The sequence below is a fragment of the Dipodomys merriami genome, unplaced genomic scaffold (genome assembly GCF_024711535.1).
Source record: "Dipodomys merriami isolate MVZ:Mamm:240054 unplaced genomic scaffold, mDipMer1.0.p SCAF_92, whole genome shotgun sequence".
Lineage (NCBI taxonomy): Eukaryota > Metazoa > Chordata > Mammalia > Rodentia > Heteromyidae > Dipodomys > Dipodomys merriami.
Window position 1 is genome coordinate 1709895 of NW_027206535.1, and position 21400 is coordinate 1731294.

At 46.6% G+C, this 21400-nt stretch overlaps 1 protein-coding gene and 1 non-coding gene across 5 annotated transcripts; one reads left to right on the top strand and one right to left on the bottom strand.

Moving 5' to 3' along the window:
• The first annotated feature begins 3299 nt into the window (after window positions 1-3299).
• Window positions 3300-14069, top strand: LOC138821605 (RIIa domain-containing protein 1-like). Of its 4 annotated transcripts, XM_070014032.1 has the most exons (6): window positions 3300-3396; window positions 3899-3975; window positions 11715-11761; window positions 11863-11943; window positions 12468-12644; window positions 12772-12858. In XM_070014032.1, the coding sequence occupies exons 1-4, from the start codon at window positions 3313-3315 to the stop codon at window positions 11907-11909; spliced, it is 255 nt and encodes an 84-aa protein (XP_069870133.1). In that variant the 5' UTR covers window positions 3300-3312; the 3' UTR covers window positions 11910-11943; window positions 12468-12644; window positions 12772-12858. The 4 variants fall into 4 exon arrangements, with proteins under 4 accessions (XP_069870133.1, XP_069870131.1, XP_069870132.1 ...); XM_070014030.1 differs by lacking the exons at window positions 11863-11943; window positions 12468-12644 and adding an exon at window positions 13954-14069 and having other exon boundaries at window positions 12772-12897; XM_070014031.1 differs by lacking the exon at window positions 12468-12644.
• Window positions 14070-19490: 5421 nt separating this feature from the next.
• On the bottom strand, window positions 19491-19612 carry LOC138821648 (small nucleolar RNA SNORA40). Its single transcript, XR_011370174.1, has one exon. It is a non-coding gene; the product is annotated as a small nucleolar RNA SNORA40 (small nucleolar RNA).
• Between the last annotated feature and the right edge of the window lie 1788 nt (window positions 19613-21400).

Below are 21400 nucleotides of genomic sequence, written 5' to 3' on the forward strand. Positions count from 1 at the left end.
GATGCTGTTAAGCAAACACTGGTGGTTCATGTCTGTAATCCTAGCTACTTAGGAGGCTGAGAGCTAGAGGATGGCTATTTGAAACCAGACCAGGCAGAAACCTCACTAGACTCCATCTGCAAAATAACCAGCAAAAAACAGGGCTAGAGGTGTGGCTCAAGTGGCAGAGTACCAACTAAGTAAGCACAAGACCCTGAGTTCAAAGGTCAGTAACACACACACACACACACACACACACACACACAGCCTTGGGCACACAATGTGATCAGTCAGGAAAGCCTTGGTGGATTCTCAATGCACAAGAAGATTACAAACTAGCAGGAAGATTTAACAATGTTTTTATGCATGGGGAAGATAAAGAGATTTATCTGTGTGTATGTTGTGTGGGTTTGTATATGTAGGTCTGCTTGTCTAGACTCCAGTGCTGTCTAAATGCCGAACACATATATAATTTAATATTTTTCTAGTGTGGCTGGGAAGATGGCTCAGTGGTAGAGCACTTGCCTTGCATGCCTGAGGCCCTGGGTTCAATTCCTCAGCACCACATAAGCAAAAAGAAAAAAGCCAGAAGTGGCGCTGTGGCTCAAGTGGTAGAGCGCTCGCCTTGAGCTGAAGAGCTGAGGGACAGCGCCCAGGCCCAGAGTTCAGGCCCCACGACCGGACCCCCCCAAAAAAATATTTTTCTAGTAGTTACATTAAAGAAGTAAAAAGAAACAAATGAAATTACTTTTAAAAATATATTATAGTTGGGTGCTGGTGGCGTGCGCCCATAATCCTAGCTATTCAGGAGGCTGAGATCTGAGGATTGCGGTTCAGAGCCAGCCCAGGCAGGAAAGTCTGTGAGACTCATATCCAATAAACCACTCAGAAAACTGGAAGTGGCGCTGTGGCTCAAGTGGTAGAGCACTAGCCTTGACCTGAAGAGCAGAGGGACAGTACCCAGGCCCAGAGTTCAAGCTTCATGACAAAAAAAAAAGTATTTTAGAGAGAAGGAAGGGATGACATTGTCCCAAAAGAAATGTTCTCATTACCTGACTTATGAAATGGCCCCTCTATATATCATCTTTATAATAACAAAAATATTTAACAAAAAATTTTTTATTTAGTCTGTTCTAACTCAAATACGATTTCTACATATAATCAACTTAAAAGTGTTCAGCTATTTTACATTATTTTTTATGCCAAGTCTTCAAGATTCAGGATTTATTTTACATGTCTAATCTATGTAACACTCAACAGCCATGTTTCAAGCATGAAAAGCAATGGGCTTGGAGCCAGAGGCCCACACCTAGATAATCTTTGCTACATTTGGAGGCTGAGATCTGGCGGATGGTTATTCGAAGCCAGACCAGGCAGAAAAGTCCTTCAGATTCCCATCCACAAAATAATTAGCAAAACGCTGAGCTAAAAGTGTAGCTCAAGTGGTGAAGGTGCCAGCTGAGAAAGTGCAAGGCTGAGTTCAAATGTTGGTACCAGAAGAAAGAAACTACACAACAACACAAAACCAAACAAAACAACAAAACAATGAGCAATAGGTGGCTTGGGATCATCCTGGCTAGTGAAGCTCTGGGGGAGGGTGACAAGAGGCAGGTCTTGGCCAATAGGAACGATCACCTCTGGTTAACCTCTGTTCCTGTTGGAAAACATTGCACTTTGGACAGATGGTAGCTTATCTTCCTCTCACTGTATTAACTTTCGCCCCTAAAAAAATGGACTACCAATCAAAATGATCACTAACCCTGATGAGGTTTCTGAGACGAGGTTTAAAGCCCTCTCCCAACATTTCTGTGGCTCTTCTGTCTTTGCTGGGAAATGTTAGGGGCAGCCCACTAAGAATCCCTCTGTGGCCTGAGGACGAGCTTCTGGAGCAGTTGTGCACCAGTCTGAAAAGACAGCCTCTCCTGCAGGGTTTTTGTCTCCAGCCTCTCAGAAAGCCTCTGCTGGGCATCATCTCTGTGGGTGTGGAAGCTGTGTGTGTGTGTGTGTGTGTGTGTGTGTGTGTGTGTGTTTACAGACAGGCTCCTGCCCTTTCCAGGCAGCTATTTTCAGCTCTGTGGCTTTATGTTTCACTTACCCTTCTTAATCAGATACTACAAGAACAAATCTTGAAGACCAATTCCATTTCTCCTCCCTTATTCAATCGGGAGTGGGAGAAATCATTTAGAATTTATGAGGAACCCAGGGTGAAAAGAAAATTAATCTACATAAGTCAGTCCAAGAGGGGAAATTCTGCCAAAATGTCCCACGGGTCCTTTCCGGCATCCAGAGTCCAAGAATGTTCTTTCCTTTGCAGATCTCGGCTCACCCCATGCTCTGGGGTACTTTCATGCTTGTTAAGAATCCCAGACTTCAATGTCAAGTGTGTACAGGACAGATGGAAGGGCTGGCTTCTGGCCAGTGGCTAGGGAACAAGCTTGGGTTCCTTTCTTTTTTTTTTTTTTTAGGTTTATTTTAATTTTTATTTAAAGGTGATGTACAGAGGGGCTACAGTTATATAAGTCAGGTATTGAGTACATTTCTTTCTTTTTTTTTTCTTTTGGCCAGTCTTGGGGTTTGAACTCAGGGCCTGAGCACTGTCCCCGAGCTGCTTTTTGCTCAAGGCTAGCACTCTACCACTTGAGCCACAGCACCATTCTGGGCTTTTTCTGTGTACGTGGTGTTGAGGAATTGAACCCAGGGCTTCATACATGCTAGGCAAGCACTCTACCACTGAGCCACATTCCCAATTTCTTTCTGAGCAGTGTCACCCCACCTCATTTTCTCCCAGTTTTTTTCCCTCCTGACTCCCCTCCTCCTCCCAAGTTGCATAGTTCATTTCCAACATAGTCTCTAGTGAGTATCATCGCTGAATTAGTTCACGCTTTGTTCCACCGTTTCTATGCTTCCCTTTCCCTTTCTCTTCCACTAGGACCAGACTTCCTCCAACTTGGGCCTGTTAGGAACTGGACTTTGGGAGAGCCTCCCTTAGAGATCTTTTTCTATCCGATTTAATACTATTTGAGTCAAGGAGAAAGGTTCATTTCACCTACAATTAAGTTAGTTTAAAAAAAAAGTAAGTCTTCAAATCCAGGAATGAAGATCGTTTGGAGACGCCTGCCCCCGCGCGACACCACGTCTTCGCCCCTCAAGTTAGCTCTAGCTGCAGCTCCCGCTCCCTTTCCAGGACAGGTTTCTTTCCTTTCTCTGGAGAGGGCGGGGCTTGGGGCGGGCCTGGGCGGGGCTTGGGGCGGGGCCCGGGGTAGGGGGCGGGCCGGGGGCAGGGGGCGGGGCCCGCTCAGCTCGCGCGCCTGTCGCCTTGACGACCGAAGCAAGATGGATGGGCTGGAGGGCGGCCTGCTGGGGCCGGACCCTGGGGCTCTGAGCCAGGAGCAGACCGAGGAGCTTCGGAAAATCAAGGTGCGTGGTCCGAGCCTTCATGCCTTCCTCCGACAGTGAAAAGTGCAGCTCCCCAGGGCGGGATTCCCCCCCGCCCCGCCCCCGACGGAGCGTAGGGCCCCCGAGGGGAGGGGAGCAGGAGCCCACCCCTGGTGAAGGGGTTCCGGAGAGGATTTGGGGGTTTCTGGGGTCCTGAACAGAGCCACGGGCGCTTAAAAAGGCAAGATTTAAAGTAGGGTTCCTTCTGGAGAAATGGGAAGAAATGAGTGCCAGATTCATCTGTTCAGATACAAACAAGGTTTTAATGGCCTTAATAATAAGTTCCCTAAGCCCTAACAGGAAGCAGCCGGAAGATGTCGAATCTCTGTACACACACGGGACTTGGGCGGCTTCCGTTTACAAGCACCCTGGGGAAAGGTCGAGGTTACCCGTGGAGGTTGTTTCCCCGGCCTTTCACACCTCTGGGGTTGAACTGGGTCTGTCCCTTCGTGGAGCGGTGGGTGACCCTTGGCTCTTGCTCCAGATCCAGACTCGGCTTGCAAATGAAAAGTACCTAAGGACCCATAAAGAAGTGGAGTTGCTCCTAAATGGCTTCTTCAGGTAGGTGACTTTCCAGACTGACCTTGTGCAACTAGTGGAAAACTTCCTGGGTCTTGCTATAGATCGATGAATAGGAGTGTCCCTTTTCTTCATACATTCCCTATTGCTTCTACCTTCTTAAAAGTTCGAAAATACCCTAAGACGAACTTTTTCTTACAAGAGAGTTTGTCTAACTTTATTTTATCTCTAAAATTCTTAAGCTGGATGCCTGTGGCCTAAGCCTGTAATCCTAGGTACTCAGGAGGCTGAGATCTGAGGATCATAGTTCAGTATACCTTAAAGATTTCCTTCAGTTATCTCTAAATTCAGTTAATAATACAGTTAAAATATTAATGCTCATTTACTTTAACTGTGAAAATAAATGTGTACCATATGACACTTGGAAGAGGGAATGGAAAAGGGAATTTGACTTTGGGAAACCCAAGTAGCCAATAGATACAGAATACTGCTCTCAGCCAGAGGAGCTCAAGATCCTTAGTAGAAATTTAAGAAAAAAATCACATGTCTGGCTCTTCCCTACTGAGAGCATTGTAGAAAACTCAAGGATTGGATGCTCTCTCTCTGTCTCCCCCCACTTCTCCCCTCCCCTTTTTTTTTTCTTGGTCCTGAGGCTTGAACTTAGGCCTGGGCACTGTCCCTGAGTCTCTTTGTGATCAAGGCTGACACTCTACCACTTGAGCCACAGTGCCACTTTTGGCTTTTTCTGAGTAGTTTATTGGAAATAAGAGTCTCATGGACTTTGTTGCCTGGGCTGGCTTTGAACTGTGATCCTCAGATCTCAGTCCCCTGAGTAGCTAGGATTACAGGCGTGAGCCACCGGCGCCTGGCTTGCCTTTCTTTCTTCCTTCCTTCCTTTCTTTCTTCCTTTCTTTCTTTCTTTCTTCCTTTCTTTCTTCCTTTCTTTCTTCCTTTCTTCCTTTCTTTCTTTCTTTCTTCCTTTCTTTCTTTCTTTCTTGTCAGTTGTGGGGTTTGAATTCAGCCTGGGCACTGTCCCTCAGCTCTTCAGCTCAAGGCTAGTGCTCTACCACTTGAGCCATAGAGCCACTTCCGGCTTTTTTCTTTTTGCTTATGTGGTGCTGAGGAATTGAACCTAGGACCTCATGCATGCAAGGCAAGTGCTCTACCACTGAGCCACCTTCCCAGCCCCAACCCACAAGCCATTTCTTAAGCCGAGAGAGAGAGAGAGAGAGAGAAAGAGAGAGAGAGAGACAGAGACAGAGACAGAGACAGAGACAGACAGAGACAGAGAGACAGAGACAGAGACAGAGAGACAGAGAGAGAGAGACAGAGAGACAGAGTGACAGAGACAGAGAGACAGAGACAGAGACAGAGAGAGAGAGAGACAGAGAGGCCATTCCAGTGTCTCCTGGAGTATCTCTTTCCCTCCCCCACACCACATTTCAACTTACTACTTGGCTTGAATGAAAAAATCTAAAGGGACATCAGACAAAAGAACTGAAGGAAAAATAAATCATGGCGCAACCATGGGTGCAAACAACAGAGCTTGCTCATACTGTTTTGTTATAGACAAGTCAGCAAGGGAAGGTTTAAATAATAATAATGCCTTCCATTTCCAGGCTTTGCTTTGTTTCCCTACATCAGCAGTCATCACAGTGTATTGTAATTGTGTTGTCAATCTTCTGCTTCTGTTACTGGTCCAAAGCTTCAAGCTGGTGAAGCCATGTGTGTGTCCCAGTGCCCATGCAGTGTGGGATGTCTTGATAACATTTTTGTTGTTGTTAGTTTTCCCAGAAACTCTATGAAAGATTTTTAAAAAGGTAATTATCATTTCCGTTTTACAGGTGAAACACATTAAACTCAAGAGATATGAAGTGCCGGGTGCTGGTGGTTCACGCCTGTAATCCTAGCTACTCAGGAGGCTGAGATCAGAGGATCGTGGTTCAAAGCCAGCATGGGCAGGAAAATCCATGAGACTCTTATCTCCAATAAAACACTAGAAAACCGGAAGTGATGGTATGGCTCAAAAGGTAGAGCACTTGCCTTGAGCTGAAGAGCGCAAGGACAGTGCCCAAGCCCAGAGTTCAAGCTCCACGACCAACCAAAAAAAAAAAAAAAAAAAGAGATATGAAGTATCTTTTTCAAGTTATTGACCTATGATTCAAACCCTGGTTCTTTTTTTTTTTTTTTTGGTCCGGTTGTGGGGCCTGAACTCTGGGCCTGGGTGCTGTCCCTCAGCTCTTCAGCTCAAGGCTAGTGCTCTACCACTTGAGCCACAGCGCCACTTCCGGCTTTTTTCTTTTTGCTTATGTGGTGCTGAGGAATTGAACCCAGGGCCTCATGCATGCAAGGCAAGTGCTCTACCACTGAGCCACCTTCCCAGCCCCTAAACCCTGGTTCTTTCTACCATGTTGTGCAGATCCAACGGAGACCCAAGTGGCAAAATACTTGTCTAGCATGCATGAGGATCTAGGTTCGAGCCTCAGATTTTATATTTTGGAATTGTCTCTTAGGTGCATGAGGCTATAGAACTGATGGGGAGACATCAGAAAAAACAAAACACAACAAAATCGTATCTAGTTCCTCTGTGAAGCTGGGTTCCTTGGTACTAGGAATAAGGCTTGGGTAAAAGTTTTAGGAGTAAGCTGGGTGCTGGTGGCTCATTCCTGTAATCCTAGCTACTCAGGAGGCTGAGATCTGAGGATGGTGGTTCAAAGCCAGCTAGGGCAGGAAAGTCTGTGAGACTCTTACCTCCAAGTAACCACCAGAAAACCGAAAGCAGCTCTGTGGCTCAATTGGTAGAGTGCTAGCCATGACCTAAAGAGCTGAGGGACAGTGCCCAGGCCGACAGTTCAAGCCCCACGACATTAAAAAAAGAAAAAAAAGTTTTAGGAGTCATCTGATAGTGTCACACGAGGGGGTCAAGTCATTACTTTTGTACCTTTTCTTCTAAAGGGAAGAGGGCTGGGAAGGTGGCTCAGTGGTAGAGCGCTTGCCTTGCATGCATGAGGCCCTGGGTTCAATTCCTTAGTACCACATAAGCAAAAAGAAAAAAGCCGGAAGTGGTGTTGTGGCTCAAGTGGTAGAGCGCTAGCCTTGAGCTGAAGAGCTGAGGGACAGCGCCCAGGCCCTGAGTTCAGGCCCCATGACCGGACCCAAAAAACAAAAACAAGAACTTAAAGGAAGTAAAGAGTGTCATCCTTTCCACGCTGGGAGCTTGTGGTCTAAGTAAGGGTTCCAGCTAAGAGACTGGGGATAAGTGTTAAAAGCTCAAATTATATTTCCATTTGCATTGTTCACTAACAACTGGGATTAGAAAGAACATAGAAAGGTGAATGAAGAGGCCATGTCTGGGCTGGGAAGGTGGCTCAGTGGTAGAGAGCTTGCCTTGCATGCCTGAGGCCCTGGGTTCGATTCCTCAGCACCACATTAAAAAAAAAAAAAGCCGGAAGTGGCGCTGTGGCTCAAGGGGTAGAGCGCTAGCCTTGAGCTGAAGAGCTGAGGGACAGCGCCCAGGCCCAGAGTTCAGGCCCCACGACCGGACCAAAAAAAAAAAAAGAAGAGGCCATGTCTGAATCCTGTGTCCCTGTGGCCCTGTTCTGTTTCTCTGTTGTCCTCGAGGACAACATTTCCTAGAGGAGGCTGGATATAATGAGCCTAGCCGCCGGTGCCTCCCTACCTTCCTTACTACCCCCATCTCCAAGATGAGGCAGGCCAGGCTTTTCTTTTTGCTGTCCCTGCAGCTCTCCTAAATGGAATTCTGGCCCCCCTGGGCATTTCTCTGGGATGGCGAGGGCTAATGTTTGAAGTATGAGGAGTTACTTTGCTTGCTTGTTTGGTGCTATTATTATTTGCTTTGAGTGCTACTAGAATGAGCCAGAATCAGCCTAGCATTGGACTGGCTACTTCACCAGTCCTTCCTGTGAAGAGAAGCAGACAGAGCAGGGCTCTGGGCAGCATGCCTGTGTCTGTCCTGCAGGTCTCTGCTCTGGACTCCTTGAGAAGTTTTGTACCATTTTTAATGAAAAGTGAATTTTCTTCTTGAGTTTCGATCCTAGAGACTTATGGCCATTCAGCCATGGCCCTTTGATCTGTCACAGAAATACTATGCATACAATTCTTAATACCTTCAACTTTGGACCTGAGAAATTAAAAGAATAGGGATCATACTTATTTTAGCCACCCAGAAATCTTGGGTTTGGGTCTGGAGATGTGAAATTATAGAAAGACTTAGTTGTTGTTTTTTTTGTAAATACCCAATTATGCAAATACTAAATCATGGCAGCAGCCATATAATTACTTGGCTGAAAAAAAATCTTCAGTAGGTCTACATCTTTTTTCTTTTTTTTTTTTTTTGGGTCCGGTCGTGGGGCCTGAACTCTGGACCTGGGCGCTGTCCCTCAGCTCTTTAGCTCAAGGCTAGCGCTCTACCACCTGAGCCACAGCGCCACTTCCGGCTTTTTGCTTATGTGGTGCTGAGGAATCGAACCCAGGGCCTCATGCATGCAAGGCAAGCACTCTACCACTGAGCCACCTTCCCAGCCCCGACATCTTTTTTCTTTTCTTTTCTTTTTTTTGGGGTCCGGTCGTGGGGCTTGAACTCTGGGCCTGGGCTCTGTCCCTCAGCTCTTCAGGTCAAGGCTAGCACTCTACCACTTGAGCCACAGTGCCACTTCCGGCTTTTTCTTTTTGCTTATGTGGTCCTGAGGAGTCGAACCCAGGGCCTCAGGCATGCAAGGCAAGTGCTCTACCACTGAGCCACCTTCCCAGCCCATACATCTTTTTTCTTGTTACAAAAATTGCCTTTGAAATATACTTCTCTGTGACAGATTCTAAGCTGGATGGACTTTCCTGTGCTTGTGGCTCTAGCATCCAGGTGAAGAAATTAGATCTTACCTCAGACCCATTCTGACCAGCGTGTATGCTGGTCCTGGGGCTTGAACTCAGGGCCTGGGCACAGTCCCTAAGCATTTTTTGCTCAAGGCTAGCACTCTTGAGCCATAGCTCCACTTCTGACTTTTTGGTGGTCAGTTGGAGATAAGAAGAGTCTTGTGCCAGGCACTAGTGGCTTCACGCCTGTAATCCTAGCTACTCAGGAGGCTGAGATCTGAGGATCATGGTTCAAAGCCAGCCCAGGCAGGAAAGACCGTGAGACTCTTGTCTCCAATAAACCACCAGAAAACCAGAAGTGACGCTGTAGCTGAAGCGGTAGAGCGCTCGCCTTGAGCTGAAGAGCTGAGGGACAGCACCCAGGCCCAGAGTTCAAGCCCCATGACCAACAACAAAAAAAAAGAAAAAACAAAAAAAGAAGAGTCTTGTGAACTTTCCTACAGGTGGTGGTTTTAAACCATGATCCTCAGGTCCCAGCCTTTTAAGTAGCTGTAGCTACAGGTGGGAGCCACCAGCTCCCGCTTTGTGACCCCTTTTTTGTTTGTTTCAGAGAGGGTCTCATCATGTAGCCTAGGTGGATGTGAAACTCTCAATCCTCCTGCCTCACTCAGCTTTAGTGCGAGGATTACAGGTGTGAACCATCATGCCTGATGCCATTGTTCAGATTGCTAATAGCACAGATTCATTTTGCATTTTAGAGAAATGGACGTTTTATAATATGTACTCTTTGGTGCCTTCCTTAATAGTCGATCCTCCATTCTCACTTCTGTGTTTGTATGACTATACCACATGCTATGTATCTATAGCCATTGTCTTTCGTGTTTGCATTGTTGGAGATTAAAGCCAAGGACTCTTGTGTGCAAAGTCCACACTCTACCTCCAAGCTCCACCTCCAGCCCTCCTGTTGTCTTTTTCCTTACTTTTCATGCTCCCTGAACCTGCCCTGACTCTAGCCAGTCTGAGCTCTGGTGCTCATTCTGAGTTCATGGAGTAGAAGCACAGATACCTTTTGAGTGTTCTTCTGGGCTCTGGCAATCAAAGGTAATCCTGGGGATCCCTAGTTGCTAATCTCAAGAAAGTCTTAATCTGAAGAATATATTCTTCCATTTCTGGGCCTTGGTTCTTGCTGTTTTCCAGAATCTAGAATGTTCTTGTCCTTCAGCCCTCTCCTGCCAAATAAATCTAATGTGTGCTGTCAATGTCTCAGGGCCAGTTGCAAAGGGAAGTTTTGGGGAACTTACTTGTTCTCTTTCACTTGCCTGTAACTTATTTAAGGTACTGTCAGATTGCATTTTAGGAAACAGACCAACCCCTCATGTTTTGTGCAGTTAATTTACACATAATTGTACTTAATCAAATTGAAATGAAGGAGAAGGAAAGCAAACTAGTCATTTGCCTGTAATGAGGCTCTGCTTCTGCTCACAGCTGGTGCTCTACCACTTGAGCCATACCTCTAGTCTGACATTTTGCTGATTCATTGGAGATGGAGTCTTTCAAAATTTTTTTGCCCAGGTTGATTTCTAACTGCAATCCTCCAGGTCTCAATCTCTTTGAGTAGCTGGGACTACAGGCACAAGCTACCTGTACCCTGCTTGGGAAGCAAATGCAAGGCGCTGGTATTGAAGCTTGGGGCTTCCTGGGCACAGAGCCTCTGGCCAAGAGTGAAGTGGGGCTGGTGGACCAGCAACATATGTAGCAAGCACTAACCCTGGAGTTATAGACCAGGGCCCTCTCTTTATTTGTTGTCTTTATGAACTGGGGTAACTGATTAACCTTTGAAGGTTTGGTTTCTTCATATGTAAACTAGGGACATACTAATTGTCATTTTACAAGGATGCTATAAAACAAGATAACATTAGTGAACATATTTTGTGAAACATAAAACTTGATAGGTTCTAAGACATTTTCTGTGAGCCGAGTGAGTTTGGGACTTCAGGTGTTAATCTTTGTGTCTGCTTGCTGTACCCAGGGCTAATCACCACCTGAAGTCCATCTTCTCAGCCTTGTTTGTTGGCTCTCTGTCCCCTGCCCTGTGAGAATTTACAGTTAAACTTTCTCAGAATGTTGTGAGTTGCATATTTAACCTTTGAAGAATGGGCAGAGGTTCTTTTTTTTTTTTTTTTTTTTTTTGCCGGCCATGGACCTGAACTCTGGGCCTGGGCGCTGTCCCTCAGCTCTTCAGCTCAAGGTGAGCGCTCTACCACTTGAGCCACAGCGCCACTTCCGGCTTTTTCTGCTTATGTGGTGCTGAGGAATCGAACCCAGGGCCTCAGGCATGCAAGGCAAGCACTCTACCACTGAGCCACCTTCCCAGCCCTGGGCAGAGGTTCTTCATGATTGCCTTGTGCTCTTGGCTTGATTTGGGTTCTGTGAAAACGTTTGAATGAATGACAAGCCCCACCTGGCTACAATATAGCTTATTTTCCCCCCTTCTTTTTTATTTTGCCAGCTGTGGGGCTTGAACTCCATGCTCTGAGCTTTTTCTCTCAAGGCTAGCATTCTACCATTTAACCAAAGCCCCACTTCTGGCTTTTTTTTTTTAGTAGTTAATTGGAAACAAGAGTCTCAGCCTTTCCTGCCTGAGCTGGCTTCCAACCACAATCCTCAGCCTCCTGAGTAACTAGGATTACAGGCATGAACTACCAGTGCCTGGCCAGCATAGCTTTTTAAAATGAAATAATCCGTGGCCTAGGTTTATTTCTACTTGGGTGTTTTGCACCTGAGAACATGGGTTGACGAAACATCATTTGTCTGAGATCCCCTGGATTGCTGGCTTTGAGGATGAGGTCTCAGGTGGCAGGCGGAGAAGTATCCAAGTATTCAAGCGGCAGCCACAGCCTGCCTCGAAGCTTGACTTACCTGCTACCTTTTCTCTTACTATTTTCTTGCAGACAGATGTTTCTGCAAAGACCTGGCAACGTCCTGGAGTTTGCTGCAGGTGAGTAAGATGGGGAATGGAGACTTGGACAGGCTACCCTCCCCGTGGGGTCTGGGGGGCCTTCTCTTTTGACAGCTGTCCCCCCTGGGGGCTATTTTCAGAAGGCTTCATTGCTCTGCTGTCATTTCCTCAAAATGAGGCCAGATAAGGAAGGAGACAGAACTTGCGCTTGGTGAGGATTGGTAAGAATTTTGAAATTCCCAACGGAAGACAGGCACATCCCTCTTCCCTGGGGATCTCACAGGGGTGCCTGACCCTGGCTGCATATTAGAATCACCTGGGGAGCTTTTACAACATGCCCATGCTCAGGCCCCACCCCTAGAGATATTTTTATTTAATGAGTCTGGGGGGCGGGGCCCAGTATCCATAGCTTTAAAGGTCCCCCAGGTGACTCTAATGGACTTGGTTGCCCTGAGGTGGCTTAAGGTCAGTGGTATTTAGCAGGACTGGAACCTGAGCTGGGCCATTTCTCCAGCAGTTAACCCTGCAAGCAGGTCACGTTCTCCAATGTTTGGGAGCGAAATCTAAGTACGTCTTTGCTACACAGCAGATGCAGCCTGTGACTCACATGCTGCCGGGGTAGAAAGCCCTCTTCTGTCGTCATCCTGCGGAGTCTGGCTCTCCTCAGAGAGGGTGTTCTCAGAGACAGGCGCTGGCAAGCCCAGTGAAAACGAGAATAACACTTGGCATTTCTTTGCGCCTCAAGATGGGCCCGGAGCAGAAAACTGAGAGACTCTCTGAGCCTTCTGAGACCGCCCTGAGTGTCAGCAGACAAGGAGCAAATGGCTGTGGGCATCGGTCCACCCTCCCTGGGGATTGGAGCCCTCGAGCAACGACAGTGGCCTAGGGACTTGCAGTGAGGGCTTGCTTGCTCACAGACACTGTACAGCAGGGGTCCCTCCAGCAGCCTATCCCCAAAGTAAGCTGTGTCCCTCCAGTCTTTTCCACTTTAGTATAAATGATTTCTTCTTCTTCTTTTTTTTTTTTTTTTTTTTTGATTTTTATCCCAGACTATTTCACGGATCCAAGACTTCCCAACAAGATTCACACGCAGCTAATTAAAGACAAGAAAGCAACTTAATTAGCAAAATCCTGACGCTCAGCTGTTGGGAGAGACCAGCCAGAACGAGCCTCGGGTGGGTGCTAGCCCCACTCAGCTGGGGAGGCGGCTTCATCCTGCATTTTGGTCTAGGGAACGAGGAGGAGAGCAAGCAGAGAAAGGCCGAGAGGAGCTGGAGAGCTTAGCGCCCGCGCGCTGTCTCCCTGCCACGGTTTCGGGGAATTCGGCACTGTGAGATGCCTTAAGTTGGCCTAGCATATTAGTGACAGGAGCCTTCCACCTAGTGAACCAGTTAGAGGGAAAAGAGTGGAAGGAAACAGGGAGAAAGCAGCAAAGAGATGGGGAGGGGTCCTTAGCACCAAGTCTGCTCCTGCAGGAGACCTTCCCTACCACCCCGGGGCTGGGAATGGAGCACTTACTTTCCGTGCATTTTGGATTGGATACTTGTGTGTGTGTGTGTGTGTGTGTGTGTGTGTGTGTGTGTGTGTGTGTGTGTGTGTGTGTGTGTGTGTGTGTGTGTGTGTGTGTGTGTGTGTGTGTGTGTGTGTGTGTGTGTGTGTGTGTGTGTGTGTGTGTTGGTCATGGGGCCTGGGTGCTCTTCAGCTCAAGGTGAGCGCTCTACCACTTGAGCCACAGCGCCATTTCTGATTTTCTGGTGGTTAATTGGAGACAAGTCTCACAGAATTCCCTGCCCAGGCTGGCTTTGAACTACGGTTCTCAGATCTCAGCCTCCTGAGTAGCTAGGCATACAGGCGTGAGCCACCGGCGCCCGGTTCTACTCCATCTTTAAACCAGGCTGTGCTGTCAGGTGCCAGTGGCTCACATCTGTAACCTTAGCTTCTCAGGAAAAAGCCCTAAGTAGAACTCTGGCTTAAGCGTGCCAGCCTTGAATGTAAAAGCTAAGAAACAGAGCCCAAGTCCTCAAGCTATAGTACCAGGACAAGAAAACAACAAACAACAACAACAAAAACCAAGCCCAGGTTGTGTCATGAAGGTCGCCACAGCTGCTTTTCAAGCAGGATGACTACTGAAACTTGTGAAATCTGGGATTTTTTTTTTTTCTTTCACTTTTTGGATGTGAGGTAGGAAAAGGACACACTCCTGACTTAGCAGACCCATTTCTGTTTTGCAGGGTCACCTGACAGCTCGAGAGCCCTGTTGCTGTTCGTGTGGGTTTTCAAACTGCCTTGGGCTCTGCTGTCTCAAAGGCTTTTAAAATCTCATTAAAACTAGACCTTTCTGCTCTCAGCTGTGTTTCTTTCACTGGGGGCGGGAGGAGGCCTGTGGTTCTGGTTCTCAGCCCTGGTGGAAAGGGCTGTTCCCACACCAGCCGCTCCCTCCCTCCCAGGGTCTAGGCCTGGGCTGGGACCACAGCTGGTCATGGTGGGGCAGGAGCTGAAAGTCCACATTTCAGTATGTCAGTGCCAGGGCAACTGGATAGATAGAGCGCAAGCAACGATCAACTGATTTCTATGGAAGCGGTATAGTGAGAGGAGGAGGCCGGAGGCCATCACAAGAGATTGAGATGAGACATTGAGCACCCACTGGGGTCTGAATATTGTGAAATAGGAGCTTGGCAGGGGACTTTAAAAGGGGGGTGGACTTTGTTCTTGAGGATTTTTAGGTACAAGCTGTCCATTTGATTTTTAACTGAGAGGCAGAAGAATGCACCAGATGGCCTCCTGAAGTCCTTTTCAGCCCTACAAGGCTTGTGGTATGTATGTATGTATCTCCCTCTCTGGCCTCCACAATATAAAAAGCGCCTCTCACCTGTGTGTTCCTTGTCAACATCACTATGGCAACAGGAGCACAGACCAAAGCAGAGGTTGTATTATTTTGATTTCCCTTGTCTCTGCCTGCCTTGTTCCCAGCTGCCATCATCTGCGGTAGTGGAAAGGGCACCAAAACAGGGCACTTAAAGAACTATTAAAACTACTGTTAAAACAATAAACTATGGAATAGGATCCGGAAAAGTTATTTTAATAGCTTTCAGAATTGCACTTTGGCAGCTCTGAGCACTGAGAATGAGATACCGTGGTTTAGAAAAATCCAAGCAAAACCTTTAGCAAAAAAACCCCACACATCCTGTAATCCCAGTACTTGGGAGGTAGAGGAAGGAAGACTGTGAGTTCGAGGCCAGCCTGTATAGATGTCTCCCAAAAAAAAGAGAAAAACGAAAATTAAAGCATTCTGAACAGCCACTAAGAACCTGGGATGTGAGTAAAGGGTTACGTTACCACACTTGTATATCCTTTCCTGGGAAAATAGACCTGCAGCAGCAGGGGCAGGGTTCAAGTTTGAATGTATGACACAATGGTGGAAATCTAGCATTTCTCTTAATGTAACTTTGTGTGTGTGTTTGTGTGTTGTGTGTGTGTGTGCTGGTCCTGAGCTTGAACTCAGATCCTGAGCATTCTATTCCTGAGCTTTTTTGTTCAAGGCTTGAGCCACAGCTCAACTTTTGGAAGTTCATTGGAGGTAAGAAGCTCACGGACTTTCTGCCCCAGCTCCTGTACTCAGGAGGCTGAGATTCAAGGATCTAGGATTACAGGCCTAAACCACCAGCACCAGCCCTGAAATAATGTACTTTGAAGCCTTCTTGAGAAAAGAATGGATTTAATGTTCCTAGTGCTTCTTGGTGTGAGCTGCTAGCCTAGGTTGTAAGAGTAGGGTTGTATATGGGCTGGGAGATGAGCTTCTTCCTTTCCATAATCTTGTCTGCTTTATTAGACTGAAAACTTCATCAGGGCAGGGTTCAAACCTAAAGATCTGACTTGATCTCTGCTTAATTCCTGGCACTTAGCAGTATCTGGTAAAGAGCCAGTGTTCAGTAAACATCTGGGGAGAGAGAATGAATGCATGCGTAATGAATGCATACATCAATTGCTGTAATACAATTCGATACCTGAAATGGGAGCAGGTGTGTAATATAGGGGGAAGATGAGTGCCAGGTTTGGGTGGGGAGTGATGGCAATCTCAGAGAAACTGGCATCTGATGGGCAGGAAAGGGTTTCCAGACAGATCTGGGGTGACAATACCCCCACTTTCTCCCATTCTACTGGGCACAGAACTCCTAGCTGCTCATCTTCCTCACAGAACTGCAGACTTGTTGAAAGCAGTATAAAGCTCAGCCTCATGTGGTAGATCCTATTTGATCTAGGCCTTATTACTAGATCATATTGATGTAATATATCTTATTGATCTAGCAATGGCAATGACATTTCCTGATTTTTCAGCCTCCCACAGCTTTTAGTTGATAAGCTATGGATAGAAGAATTTAGGGGGTGGGAAGTTCTAGGAAAAATTTTATTTATTTTTTCTTTTTTTGTGCCGGTCCTGGGACTTGAACTCAGGACCTGGGCGCTGGCTCTGATCTTTCTTTTTGCTCAAGGCTAGCACTCTACCACTTGAGCCACAGCTCTACTTCTGGCTTTTTGGTAGTTAATTGGAAATGAGAGTCTTAAACGAACTTTCCTGCCTGGGATGACTTTGAACTAAAATCCTCAGCTTTCAGCTAGGATTTCAAGTGTGAACCACCAGGGCCAGATAAATTTTGAATTATTAAGAAAGAGAATGTATTACAGTTTGCACTTTCTGATGTGGGATGTGATTCCTGGAGCTTAAGACCAGAAGCAGTAAATGTGAGGGTGAATACTAGCTCCTCCTCCTCTTACCTCTGGCCTGATGTCAGCTGAGAATGTATTTAACTGCAAGTAACATGAACCCAGTTTACAATGATATAAGCAAATAGGAGGTTATTTTGTTCACCTGATAGTGTTAAGATGCAGGATTCAGTTTCAGAGATGTAGCCTTTTCTGTCTTTGCCTACTGCCAGACTTTGCCTGCGCCTCTTGGTGGTAATCCCAGGTGTCATTTCGGCATTTCAGGCAGGAGATGGAGAAAGAGCCGTATCAGCTGACTGTCCCTTTTCATCATGGAAGAATATTTACTTGGAAGTCCTTCTTACCTACATCCCATGGGCCAAACTACGGTCATGTGGCCCACCCTGGGCACAACAGAGACCCAGACAGGGACAAAAGGAAGAAGGAAGTTCCTGTCCTCCAGGAACTGAAAATTCAGATTCCAGGGTGCCTCCTGCCTCATGAACTTCTTCCCTCCCCATGCCAGCCGCACTCACTGGTCTTCTGTTCTTCACATAGGCCAACGTAGTTCCCATTTCAGAGGTTTTGAACTCTCTTCCTGTTCTTTCCCCCAGGTTTCCCCAGGGCTAGTGGGTGGTGTGATGAGAGGAAGAGAAAACCCCATCAAGAGGGGCTGCTTTTCTCTCTCAGCAGGTCTGAAGAGGGCAGCTGCTGGCGCTGGTTTGGGGCCTGCATCTCTGATGTTTTCCTCCTTTATCTTAGGGGAGGAGCCGTAGGACCAGGAAGGTACTGTGCCAGCATGCTTGTCTTTCTTTTCTAGAAAAAGAACCCAGCACAGCCCTCCACCCCAGTGGCTTTCACAGACATCGTGAACAGAACTGTGCAAGCACCTGTTAAGGAAAGCTGGGAAATTGAGTACTGCAGCTGAAACATGTCCTAGATGCCTGTGTGTCTCCGTCTCAGAGAGTTCTCCCCTAGAGATCCAGCCTCCCCCAGACATTTAAAAAATACTAAAGTATGCTTTCCCCCCAGCTGTTTTCTATCACAACATCCAGTTCTATTTTCTTCATAGCATTCCCAGATATTATTTCATTTATTTGGTTGTCTCTGCCTGTGGCCAAATCTTGTGAGCTCCAAGGAGGGCAGGCCTTGTCAGGCATGTTCAGCATCGCATGGTTGGCACCTACAACAGCATCTGGCACAGCTGTTCAGTACACATTTGCTGGATGACTGGATGGATGGGTAGATGGATGTGAAATTGGGAACTGTAGGATGAAGTCTGGATCTATGCAGTGGCACAAAAGTAGGAAATGGAGTTGGGCATCAGTGACTTATGCCTTTAATCCTAGCTACACAGGAGGCTGAAATCTGAGGATCATGGTTCAAAGCCAGCCTGGGCAGGAAAGTCCCTGAGACTCTTATCTCCAGTAAACAGAAAAAGCCAGGAGTGGCTCAAGTGATAAGAGCGCTAACCTTGAGGACAGAGAGGCTCAGGGACAGAGGCTAGAACCTGAGTTCAAGTCCCAGGACTGGCAAAAAATAAAAAATAACAAGGAGATAGAGATTCTAGACATCTTTAGGAGGAGTAATTCACAGGACTTGTGATTTGAAATGTGAAGTAGTTACAAGGGAATCTAGATTCTGTGGGCAAGTAATGATGGGGTTATTTACTAAAACAGAAGTGGGCAGGAGAAATGCAGGAGCGGGTATGACTTTAGACGCAAGGCTTCCATGGAGTTTGCAGTTGGTCATGGGTGATAGTTACATGAATAGCTTTGGTGAAGAAGGCAAAAGTCAGTGCAGTGGGCTGCGTAGGGATTGTGAGATGCACATGCAGAAATGAATGCACACAGGTTATGGCTCTGGAGACATGGCTGAAAAGGAGGATCAGGAGGGACAACTCTGGAAGGAGAGCAGAGTCAAGGGTAATGGTGGTCTACCACCAGTGGTGGTCTTTCTCCGTTTTTTTGGTTATTCAAAGGGCTTGAACTCAGGGCCTGGGCACTGTCCCTGAGCTTTTTGGCTGAAGGCTAGCACTCTACCACTTTGAGCCACAGCGCCACTTCCTGTTTTCTGATGGTTAACTGGCAATCAAAGTCTCACAGACTTTCCTGCCTGGGCTGGTTTTGAACCTCCATCCTCAGATCTCAGTCTCCTGAGTAGCTAGGATTATAGGCCAATAGGAGGTTATTTTGCTCACCTGATAGTGTTATCAGGCAGGATTCAGTTTCAGAGAAGTAGACAAGTACTCAGAGCAGGCCTTTTCTGTCTTTTCCTTCTGCCAGATTTTGCCTGCTCCTCTTGGAGCAATGCCCAGCAGAGGTTTCATGTTTTTACCTTTTTTTTTTTTTTTTCAAAACTGGAGTTTGAACTCAAGGCCTCACACTTTCTAGGCAAGCACTCTACCACTTATGGCCCATCTGCAGCCCCCTATTTCACTTCTAGACTTAAAAGAATTCAGAGCTGCTTTGAAACTATTGCTCATGTTGGAGCTGCTATGCAGGAACAAAGCCAGAACGAATGAGGTTCCAGCTTTGCCACCAACTAACCTACAGAACCTTCTCTGTCAGAGACCTCCCCTCCAAAATTGGAAGAGTAGCTTCTACATGAACTTGCAGTGAAGGTCACCTGGGTCTGGTGCATTCTCAGGGTGAGAAACCGAAGCATATAAAAAGCAGGGCACTGTCTGGCTGGCTGGCCTCTACTGCCCTCTTGTGGACACTGTCCCACCACTTGGAGAGTGCCTGTTGTAGGACTGAATGGGAAGGAGCAGAGGAAGTAAAGAGGAAACAGGGCTGAGAATAGGAAGTAGGCATACATGTCTACATTGCTAGGGTAGAAAGTTCTAGAATCTAGCATATTCTTTTTTCACAGTTTTTTTTTGTTTGAATACAGGGCCATGCCACGGCTCACCACAGAGCCCATTCTTTGTTCTATTTTCATCTTCATGTTATCACAAGAAAACTGGAATACTTATGAATTCTCAGAAACCTAAGCTATGCTTTTATTTTTAGAGCCAACCTGAATGGATATCAATACCTCCATCTCTTCAAACTATTGTAGGAATCGTATTCCTTCTTACACAGACCAAAACTCATACTGATCAATGAGTTCTGGGTTGTAAAAGAGGATTTTTTTCTTAATTTTTATTTTGTATTGTGAACATACTGTACAGAGGGGTTACAATTACATGGGCAAGATAATGAGTACATTTATTATCAAGCATTGCAGCCTCCTCCTTTGTTTACCCTTCACATCCCTTCCCAGAAAAGAGGATTTTTTTTTCATATCTTTATTGCACATGAAACACACACACACACACACACACACACACACACACACACACTAGTTTTTTTTTTTTTTTTTAGTTTTTGTCGGTCGTGGGACTTGAACTCTGGGCCCGGGCTGTTCCTGAGCTCTTCAGCTCAAGGCGAGTGCTCTACCATTGAGCCACGACACCACTTCCAGTTTTCTGGTGATTAATTGGAGATAAGAGTCTCACAGACTTTCCTGCCTGGGCTGGCTTTGAACCTCGATCCACAGATGTCAGCCTCCTGAGTAGCTAGGATTACAGGTGTGAGCCACCAGCGGCCGGCTACTGAATATTCCACTTGTTTTCAAGGGTTATTCCAACATCAGGCCTGATGTATAATAAAAGGTTTGGAGTATACTACTGTATGATTCATTCTCCTCAGCTGCTTGAGCTTTTACCAGGGAAGTAACCCGTGAGATGCTGTGCCAGCTGGAAGGGAGAGCTGTCTGCAGCTGACCTTGGGGAAACGTATAAAATGATGTTATGTTTAAAGGATCTAGAGTGGCTGGGTGCTTGCTGGTGGCTCACGCCCGTAATCCTAGCTACTCAGGAAGCTGAGATCTAAGGATTGTGGTTCAAAACCAGCCTGGGCAGCAAAATCCATGAGAATCATCTCCAATAAACCACCAGAAAACTGGAAGTGGTTCTGTGGTACAAGAAGTAGAGTGCTCATCTTGAGTGAAGAACTGAGGGACAGCACCAAAGCAGAGTTCTAGCCCTATGACCGACAAAAAAGAAAAAGAAAAGAAAGAAAAAGGATCTAGAGTGGGTGGCATGATGTCCATTCAGATGTTGCCTTTCAGGACTGGAACACTTGTCTGTGACCCCTCCTTCCTCCCCCGCCAATCAACCTCAGGGCAGCTGGGAATTCTGGCTCTGTTAGCTGAGCCCCTTCCAGTATCACCCTCCACTGAAAACCATTCACCATGCTGCTCCTGGTCAGTATGGAAGAGCAGAGATCTGCTTTCCTTCCTCAGTGTGGGGACAACTCTGCAAGAGCACATAGTTCAGCATCTTTCTGCCTTGTCCTGTCTTAGTTCATTTGCTGAGTTGACTTCTAATCAACTTCTTTTACTCAAATTTCTATTTCAATATGTTTCTCAAGGAACCCATCCTGGCAACCATCAGTGCTAAGGAGATTATTTTTTGTTGTTGGTTGTGGGGCTTGAACTCAGGGCTGGATGCTGCTCAAAGCTAGTGCTCAGCCCCTTTAAGCCACAGCTCCACTTCTGGTTGTTTTTGTTCTTGTGTTGTCAATTGGAGATAAAGAGTCTTGCAGGGACTTTTCCTCAGATCTCAACCTCCTGAGTAGCTAGGATTACAGGCATGAGCCACTGGCACCTTGCAGATAGTCAAATTTTGACTTTTTATTTTTTCCAGAGCTGAGGACTGGACCCAAGGCCTTTCACTTTCCAGGCAAATGTTCTTTCACTGAGCTGAATCCCCAGCTCTTTGAGGAAGCAGACTCTAAAGTGAGATTTTAAAAGTGGAATTACCTGCTGGCCAGCTGGGAATGAGGACTCCTGAACTGCCAGCCAGGTCTGGGCACTGACAACAGATCAGTGTAATTATTTCAACTTTCATTAGTGCTGAGTGGAGAAGGCAGAATGGAATGTCAGTACGAAAGTATTTCAGGTTTGATATCCTATCAGGTTTTATAAAGA